The 11,333-nt window shown below is 39.4% G+C and overlaps 1 protein-coding gene across 1 annotated transcript; it reads left to right on the top strand.

Annotated features, from left to right (window-relative positions):
* Window positions 1-3,273: 3,273 nt before the first annotated feature.
* got1l1 (glutamic-oxaloacetic transaminase 1 like 1) lies at window positions 3,274-10,862 on the top strand. The gene is made up of 8 exons (XM_053420302.1): window positions 3,274-3,487; window positions 4,631-4,812; window positions 5,081-5,204; window positions 6,278-6,495; window positions 6,607-6,757; window positions 7,299-7,464; window positions 7,645-7,787; window positions 8,320-10,862. Exons 1-8 carry the CDS (start codon window positions 3,274-3,276, stop codon window positions 8,457-8,459), a joined length of 1,338 nt encoding a protein of 445 aa, XP_053276277.1. The 3' UTR covers window positions 8,460-10,862.
* Window positions 10,863-11,333: the final 471 nt, after the last annotated feature.

Genomic DNA, 11,333 nt, shown 5'->3' with positions numbered 1-11,333 from the left:
TTATAATTGTGACCCTTTATCACAGTTCATGACCTCATTACAGATGCGAGTTGTGATCAGCTTGATTGAAGAATTGTCCGTTTTTTTCAATCCAAGGTTTATAGAGGCCTGATGAGGTGAAAGAATCCTGTATTTTGTCCGAGAAAATTTTTCTGGGAAAGGTCAGGATAAAACAAACATTATTTGTGTAACTGTAATATATTCTTTCTTTTCTGTCACATTAAATATAAACCCACCGATTTACCTTGGGAGTCCCTGGGGTGTCTATAACCCCAGACACCATAACTCTCAATCGTATAAAACTACTGTTCACATGAGTTTAGGACACAATCTTAGAAAAACGTTGTTGTTCCTCAAAACGCCAAAACCAAAGTCACGTCTGGCTCTGCTACTGTTTGAGCAGACATCATGTTCTGTTGTGACAGGAAGTCCACAAGTCTATTCGGGACTTTTCAAAATAATCCAAGAACAGAATGCATGACATCTGAAAATAAACTGTGAACAGCACCATGCCAGACGCTCTGCTTTGTGAAGACTCTATATCTATCAACCAGCAGAAAAAGCCACAACAGCTCGGAGTGGAAACAATTGTCCTGTCTGAAATGAGGCCACTTTCTTAGAAACTGATCCCTATTACACAGTTTTCCATGAGCAGGATTAGACTGAAATCGATTACTGACATTTTAGGCCACCACTTAAATATAATGTGATAATACGATAAATTCCATGTGGCTTTACTCTCTATTTTAGATGATGCGCTTTACTGTTTTCTATCATCGTGACAAAGGAACTCTAATGAAACGCTGATGTGTGATTAAACATTTTTAACATTTGTATTGTTTTCTCTTGATTGCACATGCACATCACTAACTTAAAGTGGTTCATTTTCCACTCACCCTCGTCCTGAGCTGAGTGTTACACTACAGTTCGCCTCAGGACAGACGGATATTTTTGGAACACGGGGGCCCTCAGACAAAAAGGTCCTTTGACACCAGATCTCAGGACTCAGCAGTTTTAATCTAATGGAATCAACAGCACCTTAATTAGATAAGTACCTTATTCATGCCGGTAACACGGTGGCGTGACAAAGCTTTACACCACTGGGGCCAGTTTACTACCTCTTTATCACTACTCACACTAATAATAGACTCCAGTAAAGTAGAGGATAAATCAAGTCTTTTCCTGAGATCACCACAAATCTGGAGTCACAGAATCAACTGAGACTTCATTAGAGGAACTGCAACTTTTAGTTTCTGCACCCAGTTTGTAGTGTGAGGGCATTTTATCTTACTCTAATGGAGAATCACAGTGCATTTTGATGTGAAAACATGGTCAGCGATGGACGAAGTCACAGATAAATATTTAGTTGTCAATCGCTCACAATAAAACGAAAACCCATTTTTTCTATTCTCGCAACACTCCCACAAAGACAAATCCATTCCAGGAGAAGACACAGATTTCTGCACATGCAGTAGCCAGCAGCCCTGAGGCATATATTACATTTAAGAAAGAATGCAAGCCTCCCTATTATATGACCGGAAAAAAATGCGTTGCACATAATGAGGCATATTTTTTGATATATATTGGGGGCAATATTAGAGTGGATGAATCAGGTTGGAAGAAAGCTGATTGACAAGACCAGCCGCCTGGTTTTGCCATCTACTGCCATCTAGTGCAGCGACATGTGACTATCAGCTAAACACAGCCTGGCTCGCTGCTCCTCTCCTCAATATAATAGCTGCAAGATGTTGACTTTGATTCCTGGTCTTTTAGATTACTGTTAGATTCCCCGCCTCGTCTTTAAACGCAACATTGCTGTTCCTTCGATTCCCTGCCCAGGAGAATTGCTCTGGAGGCACGAGCGCAAAGGGACAATTGTATTTTGTAATAACTTGAAGAGCAAGAGAGGAGAGAGGGGAGGAAACTGGATGTCTCATCTCCATCTCGAACTGAGTGCAGAAATATGCTTTGGTTTACAGGCACATGCAGAAGCAAAACATTAACACTACAGAGGAGATGTAATTCCACAAGGTAGAAGTAAGGTTGATCTGTAAAAATATGCCGGGGGATATTAAAACAATCTTCTTCTCTGTATGGAGATGATTCCATCAAAGAAATGGAAACAGGAAATCTTAAAAGAATATTCTGAATATGTCCATCTCATGTTTATGCACCAAAGACCAAAGCAAATTCCTTGTGTGATTAAAAACCTACTTTTAATTAAATAGAACTCGGTTTCTGATGTTGATTTGAATTAACTTGAAATATTTAAGCAAATCGGTCTCACCAGATTTTGGGATTTAAAACCCTTGGAATTTCTAGCAGTGATTTTGCTTTGCTATTGAATGATGTATTAGGATTTTTTTTAATTCTAAATTCAACTAATGGAGAGTTACGGACTCGACTGGATGTTGGTTTGGTATGAGCCAGAATCGATTGCTTATCCTTGGAATCCTGGATATTTCATCTTGAAATGAGGGATGTGGAAATGGTCTTTTGAATTTTTAAGAATGCCTAGTTTGTCTTATATTAATATTTCAAACCTCCCTTCACTCCATAAATATGTCTCAACAGAGTTAGAATTTTACCTGTGAATTTATAACAAAAAATGTTACTCTGAAATTAGGTATTTGAAAATATTGTCCTCTAAGGAGCATAATGAATCCTGAATGTTTAATCTGAAAATTGTTACAATGAAGTTTGCGATTTGAATTTGGCATGTTACATTTGTTCCCATTGAATATGTATTAGTTAAATATTTAGTATTTCATAATGTTTTAGATTTTTACCTCTAAATTCAACAACCTCATAATTCCGTACAAAAGTATAGCATTTTCAAAAAATAAAAAATATGTAATAGTGCTGGAAATTCAAAAGCTTTTCAATTTGGTGAGACAGTTTTACTGCCACACTGAAACACTGTTGCAGAATCAAACACTATCCTCATCAATGTAAGGTTGATGCTACAGGCCTGTTGTATAACCAACAACACACACGTTAATGTGGGGCGGAGATTGGTGGGTTGGTTATATGTGTTCAGTGTTTGGGACTAAAACAAGCAAAGCTGAGGTCTTTTCGACCAGAGCTGATAACGGGTCCTGTCTGATCACGATAGCTCACTGTGACCAAAGTAAACTCCCACCAGCAGACCCGCCAATTAGGGAGGGGCAAACTCATCCATCACCGTTGCCTCGGTGACAGTATCCAGACGCGTGCTGTAGCCTGGCAACAGAGTCTAAACAAAGGGCCGGATGCTGCTCGCGGGGTGAGAAGATGAGTCGACCCAGCGGTGGCCTCGATGAAATACTGGTCAAGCAAAATGGAGGAGACCCGGGAGGTCATCACTGTGAACCGATCAATACTCACTCTGCGGCGGCGGTGCCGGCGGCGGCGGCGGCGGAGGGTGCGGAACCTGGTCCCGACTCAAAACAACTGTCCGCCCTCAAGAGAGACTCTCAGGCCAGGAGAGTGGACCTGACAGGGAGAGGTGGGTCTTTATTTACAGTGTGTGGGTGAGTCCCGTCCTCCCACCTGTCTGATGACGCTGCTGGATGTTTACTTCTGTGGACGCACCACCCGGACACAGTAGCAGAGGGAGGGAGGGTTCCTTTCACTTTCAATGTATAACATATCGATCTTCAGTTTGTTAAGGCATTGTTTCAATGTTGTTCTTTCTTTTGAGACAGGTGGACTTCCTCAGAAATAGGCTGGACGATATGGTCAAACATTTTGAATAAAAAAGTTTAAAAAAAGTTGATGACTCTCAACAGATGTCTTTGTTGACAAACACTTGACAAAAAGCGATTGGGTATATTGCCACTGTTGAAAATTAAATCCTTATATAATTATTGATACAATTGTATTGCCAAGTATGACAAGGACATGTTGCTGTCTGTCTTTTGCTTTCATGGTTCACACTTGCAAGAGCTATGAATTAATGTGGCTCCTTCAGGCAGAAATCACAAGTGGTAATGCATATAACACCTATTGTCATTTACTCTGAATTACTGACTCACTCTGGACATCTTGTTTGACATAAGACTCATAATAAGTTACGGGAGAATTCACAGTGACCTAGATTTCTTAGTTTAATAAAGAGAGTAGGTGTTTATTTAGCTGCGGCTCCAGAAATAGTTTGTGGAAAACAGGGACAAAGTGTCCCTGATTTCACCCACAGATTTCTGAAGGAACATTTTAAAACCTGGAGGTTGGGTTTTCCTCACATCAGCACATACAGTATGTTTCATGGATAAAAAAGCGCAGCAGCTGGAGGGTCCGTGTGGACCTGAGTGTTCTTGAAGTACAGACCAGTGCACTAAACTCTCAAACCACCGATTATAACACCATATTGCCTTCCTGATGGTAAATAAAAAACAGCTAAGATAAAAAACTACGCCAGACCACAATGGTTTAACTTGACTCCGGATTGTTATCTCTGCCAAAAGGTTTATGATCACTCCTATCCATTAGTTTGATTGATTGTCAGCAGGAATACGTCAAATCTAATGTGAATTTGAAACTGAAATCTTCTCTCATTGTCACCTCTCTTTTTCTTGACAGATTCACACTTTTCACTGCTCAATACCTTGTTGGATTTTAATAATACCTGTGCACTCACTGTCTTTTACAGAGTATTACAGTGAGGAGGGGAAGACCTTTCAACTGCGTCTCGTTGGGAAAATAAAACAACAGTTAAACGCTGATCCCTGCCTTTGTCCAGAGTATCCATCTTCTCTTGGGCTAACAGAATTCACCAGACGTGCCAATGAGGTCGTTTTGGGGAAGAGCTCCCGGGCTATAATGGAGAGCCGGGTAATGACAGCTTTACATATATACAGTAACGAATAATAGCTTAGATTCATAATTAATACTCAGTCTGTGCAGCAATAAATAAGGCCCCTAGCCACACATACAATCAATCAGCCCCATTACATGGACTCACTGGTCAATCATGAATTCACACTCTCAGCTTCATCTTCAGAGTAAATCAATACAAGATCAGCTCTGCAGTGTTTCATCATCATCATAGTTGTATTAAAAACTAGACCTAATTCTTCATGTTAATTGGCTGTTGTTGCAGGTGTTGGGTGTCCAGACCCCTGGTTTTACTGCTGCTGTGCGCCTCGGGGCTGAACTCCTGAGGCACTGTTTCGATGCCGGTGCTGCTTGGTGCGGTCCGGTCTACCTCTCCTCCCCTTGCGATGGTCGAGTAAAACCCTACTTCCTGTAAACAGTATCTAAAGACACGACCCCCGGTTTATTGTCGTTAAGATGCGGCACCCGTTGATTTATCCTCAAGGAACATCAATAAGCCAATGCAGCTGATTTCACATCAACGTATACCTGTTGTAAAACATTTTTAGAGCATAACCTCTGTATTTATGCCACAATAACATGAACCAATGATCAGATAACACTGCATTTTACTGTATCCATAGCAACAGACATTTTTCTGAGATTTCAGAGTTACAAATCCTGGAAAAGGAAATAACAAAAGGATTTCATTCCAGACAGAGAAAAGGTAGCTCATATTTCACAAAGATCCTTGACAAACATTCATTGAAAGTATTTTACACCTCTCAGATAGAGTGTATTCACCAGATTTGTGAACAAAAAAGAAAATATGTGCAAGACACATTATAATGAAGAACTGCATGAATGTAAGGCTTTTAGAATGGGATATATACATCACTATAGATTCAAAAAGGCAGAACAAATGTCTAATCATGGTTTGTGCGTGCATTTTTGAAAGAGTTTAATAACTAATTAATTCATTACAAATGCATCTCAGACCAGAGGTTAAAAAGGATGTATTTGAATTGTTACCTCCACCAAGGAGGTTATGTTTTCACCCCTGTTTGTTTAAAGGTGGGTTGGATTGTTGGTAAGCCTACAAAAAAACAAGGTTCAGGGTTTGGACAGATTACCACAGAATTTGGTGCAAGGATGTGGTCTGGGTCAGGGAAGGACGCGTAACATTTGTGAGGAATCCAGATCATGCGGTGGATCCAGTCACTTTTTTCACTTTCTTTAACGTTGAGCAAGGGCACTAATATTTCTGAGTGAGTGAAATGTGGTGCAGCTTGATTGAATATAAAGGGACTGTTTGGCCTTTGGGAGGTATGTGCACTTCTGAGAACCATCCTAGTTTTAAAAAGAATTGGAAAAAAAATGCACTCACAGTAGCCTCTTACTGTAATTACATGCTAAGGTATCTCAAGGAGTTTGTTCTGCTTTAGACATCTAATATTATATTTTGACTTGATCCTCCGTGCAGACTCATTGGCTGGCATCTTCCAGGCAGCGGGGATCCAGGATATCCGTCGGTATTATTACTGGGATGATAAGCTGCGGTGCATTTGTTTGGAGAAGCTTCTGCAGGATCTGGAGGGGGCTCCTGAGCAAAGTGTTGTTGTTCTGTCAGCGTCTGCCCATTACCCAACCGGAGCAGATCTCTCTCAGGATCAGTGGACTGTGATTACACAACTAATCATGGTATCGATACATTTACAGTCTCTAACAAAGGCTATAATGAATTTTATCAGACAACTCGCTGTTTAACTGCTGCTTGGATCATCCTTTGTCGTCTTGGAACTGTTTCAACAGAGGCGTAGGCTCTTCCCTTTCCTCCTGCTGCCCGCTCAGGGGCTCTGCTATGGAGATTTTAAGCGGGATTCCTGGCCTGTACAGCTCTGTGCATCCCAAGGCATGGAGCTCCTTTGTGCTCAGTCCTTCTCCCACTGCTTTGGCCTTTACGGTAAGAGTAATACTTAAAATACATCTGATTGCAAGGACTAATGTGTTTGCTCTTATGGCCGTAGGAACTCCAATTGGCAAAATTAGCCCATACTTCAAAATGAGTCTGTAATCTGTGACCTTAAATCAACACCAAGTACAATTCAAAATTGTTGATCAATCTTAGCGCATTTTTTATTATTTGCACAGTTAGATTCATCACTGCATAAAATAGACGTGTGCAGCATAATATGTTCCTGTTTGTCTTACTGAATGTTCCACAGAAGGCACATGCTCATATAACTCACGTTTTCCTGTTGCCTTCTATTAATTACTCTTTTGAGAGAGAGAGAGCTCTGCCTCTCCCTCCTGTAACTCATCATTAGGCGCATCAGCTCTTTGCTTTTTGCGCGTGTCTCAATGACCCTCTATTCACTCACCCAGAACAGAGTGAATTATTTCATTTTCACAGCTAACTTATTTTCAGCAGAAATATAGTAATATAACTGGAAAAAAGTGTTTCTTTGCACCAGGCTCCTCTTCTTGTTCTTAAACTTCCCCAGGTGAGGCTGTGGGTCACCTACTGTGTGTGTTGAAGCAGAGCAGCCTCCTGATATCTCTGCAGTCTCAAGCTGTCAAGTTAGTCAGGTCTCTGTGGGCCCGGCCGTCTGTGGGAGGAGCAGATGTCGTCGCCACTGTGCTCAGCAACCCCGCACATCTTGTTGAATGGTGAGTCATGCTCCACGCACAATAATTATCTGCTTACTGAAAACTGTGGCCTGGACAGAAGCATCACTGCCGTGTCAGTAGATGTACGAAATGACAGCTAGACTGCTTGAGCGATTCCTTCATGCACACAAAGTTAAACTGCCGGTGTCCTTAGCATTTGATGCAATTATTGTCCCCCAGGCAGGGAGAAGTTAAGCGCATGGTTGAGAGAAGTAAGCTGATCAGAGACATTTTGAGAGAGAAGCTGAGGCTTCTGGGAACTCCAGGCTGCTGGGACCACCTGACACAACAAGGTGGACTCTACTGCTCTACAGGCTTGAATGGTGAGGAACCAAATGTTTCTGATATGTTATGAATATTTGAAGTGCTGTTTTTCTAATAATCTATAGCAAGTGATTGACAGCATTACGGAACTCATGCCTGATATTCCTGATTATTTTCTCAGCTGATTTCCTCATCGCCTCAGTAACCTCGTTTACAAATCAATAACTGGAATGTAGAGTGCATTTATATATATTCACAGAATCAAAGCCGGATATTCTGGCAGCGTTTTATTAGAATATCATTATTGCACTCTATAATCAGTTCAGAAATATGTTTGGCTTATTTTATGTCTGAAAATCACATGCTTTAACAGTAATCAGTGTACTGTAAATGAATATTAATGATCTAGGCATCCTACAGATGTTTTACAGTCTCTGATTTATCAACATTAGATAAAATTGCTAAACATATGATTAGTTGACTGCCTTTTGTTTAAATAAGACCAGTGTTCTCCAATGAAGCAACAGAAATACTATCTTAACAACCTCTGAGTGTTCTCTGTACTTCTTGTGTTTTTTTGGTCTGCTTTAGATCAGCAGGTGGAATTTCTGACAAAGAGGAGACATGTGAACCTCCTTCCCAGTGGCTGTCTGAATGTGAGCGCAATCAACGGCCGTAACCTGAAGTATATATCTGAGTCCATCCATCTGGCCATGACCACTTCACCATGATCACATGGCTTTTGAAATCAGGATCTGAAATCTGTGTCACAGGGGCTTTCAAGCTTCCCTCAAATAATGAAATGCTCTGTTTCCTGTAATTAGTATTATAGCTGTGGCAATCACAAAGTAAAGTTACGATAGTTGTTGTTAAAAGGAGAATGATTGCATAATGAACCTCCGCTTACTTTTGATGATAGAAGTCCAGTCATTAGTAACTGTGAAATAGACCTGATCGTTCAACAAAATGTGCTTTTGGCAAATGTTCCTCCTCTGTTTTGGTGTTTCATTTTCATATGGTAAATCTCTACAGCTACAGCTATCAGCTGGTTAGCTTAGCAGATTGGCAAAGGTGACAAAATGAAACTGCTGCCACTTATATAATTCTATGAACATGTTTCTTCTGGTTGCTTTAATTCATTAAAGATTTTTTTTTAAATAAACCAAAATCCCCCCAAAAACCCTGTAATTGCCAATTTGCAATCTCTATTTCAGTTAACGCAACTTAGGCAGCAGCTATACTCATGTTTAACCCTGGTTGAGAGGTGGTCCAGACCATAGACTGTATATAAAGATAGACACCATGACAGCTCCTCAAAAGTGAAGCCAAATCATCTGGATTGCCCCCTGGTGGCTGGATGCAGTATTGGTCATAAACCCCACCTCCTGCATGTTAACATATATACATGGACCAAACTAAAAGTTCACAGAACATATCAAATTTTTCTCAAAAATGGTTTCTGTCATTTTAGGAATAGTTTGTTCAAGTACAAATTTTTCTGATAAGTTTTAAGGTAAAACGTATGGACACGGATTTGTGATTGGTGGAGTGCATTTACAAGCAGGACCTTGATACTTCAGCTTCATGACTCTGGCTCCAAATGATCTCAAAATCTGTTTCAACGATATTTTGGACTCATTTTTGTACAATGGGAGGAAGTGAAGATGCGTCATCCATCTACAATTTATGGCTCATACCCATTGACTTGTGCAGACAGACTAGAAAGGCCACATTTTCAAACCCCTAAACCAGGACCCCTGGATGTGAGTACACGTATCCATCCAAGGTATTTTCATCAGGTTGGGAGACAATTATTTGAGTACTCAGGACTATATGAACGTCTCAACACCAAGGACACTAGGACTCCCGCCATTCCCCACTGTATTCAGTCTTACAGATTACATTAATGCTAAGCTAAGAGGCCCCTGGCTGTCGCATACTGTATTTAACAAAGAGTGGTATCAAACTTATCATTAAACTCTCAGCAACACAGTCTATTCCTATAAAATTGTTCCTTCATGTATATATTGGGCTTGTTAATGTGATTAATGCTACAGATGTGTCATTTTAAAGTCATTCTATGTTAAACTGACTCTATATTATGTTTCTCTGGCATGAAATCTGTGAATTTAGAGACTTTATTATATTTTCTGTGGATATACTCTGGATATTGTTAGAAACAACAGCCTCTGCAAACACCAGCACTATCTAATATAATGTGAATCAAGAGCTTATCAGAGGCCCGAGGGTAACCTTTAGAGGGATAAGCTTCAGACAAGCAGCCGTATATTGGTTGCTGCATTCAAAGCAAAAAGGATGCTTCATGCATTCCTTTCAAGGTTACAGTGAACAGCAGGCAGAGAAATCTCAAACGTTTTGAAAACATGTGCAGTTTATAGTTCAGCTAGATAAACAACATTGACTAAAACCCTGTCACTGCTTCTCCTAAGTGAGACTAATGCACTCTGGTGCAAACATATGAGATTTGTCTATCCATAAGCCAAAGTAATTTCTTATCAGGTTGGATTCTTTTTAGATACCAAAGCTCAATAATGTGACCAAAGTATTTTTAATATAAGATATAATTTCTTGGCCGCTTCTCAGAGTATTATTTCATCTGTAAAGAATTCTGATTCATAATAAATTATATGGAGCTTTTATTGTCACATTGTCAAAATAAACATTTTCAAAGGATATGAATGTATTAAGAGAAAATGATTGTCTGAAATCTCAGAGAAATACTAATCTGTATCAGCACATCTGACAGTAATGTATCCTGTTATTTACTTGTTGTTCTTAAAGATTTTTAAACACATGCTTATTATCTAACTATATATCCATGGAGCCTTCATTTCATTTGTGAGTATGTCACCATTATCGCTCCATGTTGTTTAGTTCTGAGAAGCAGGTTGCGACATGGAGCCAGTGTGTTCACTCTTTTCATTTTAGTGACCTTTGATGAACAATGAGGAAAATCAGCATCCACCTCCACAGTCTCATCACATACAGTATACTGAGCCATTAGATGTTGTCTAGAGCCCTTTGATTTTCATCTGGCAATGCTTACCTGTATACAGTGTCGGCAGATATTTGCTTGAATCACAGACCTCATGTTTTGGGATAAATTGTGGACATGATTCGTAATATTTCCCCTGCATACAAGAACAAATAAGCTGAATTTACACAGACTGCAAAATAACAATGGTAGAGAAAAGGGTTGGTTACCTCTCAGCTAATCAAAGCCATTCGCAGAAATCATTCAGATTCATAACAAAAACACTGATTAAATATTGTGTGTCAATTGTGTTAAATTGAGTTAAATTAAATCAAATATTTGAGTTAAATTAATTTAGAAAATTGAGTTAAATTAAATTAGAAAACTCAGTTAAATTATATTCAAATGTAAGTAAAATTAAGGTATAAAATTGAGTTATTTTAATAAAATAAAATAAATAAATGAAAACAAGTGCTTTTTCAATTTGTTAAGCTTCTGTAAAGGGTCACAAGTATAATTGTAAAACTATCCAGTGTTGAAGGTAAGATGGGACTGATTCATTTTAGGTGCATATTCGCTAAATTATCATTCATTTATTTAATTAATATTT

The sequence above is a fragment of the Pleuronectes platessa genome, chromosome 4, assembly GCF_947347685.1.
Source record: "Pleuronectes platessa chromosome 4, fPlePla1.1, whole genome shotgun sequence".
NCBI classification, from domain to species: Eukaryota; Metazoa; Chordata; class Actinopteri; order Pleuronectiformes; family Pleuronectidae; genus Pleuronectes; species Pleuronectes platessa.
Note: the sequence above shows the minus strand (reverse complement) of the source record. Positions and strands in the feature narration are given on the sequence as shown.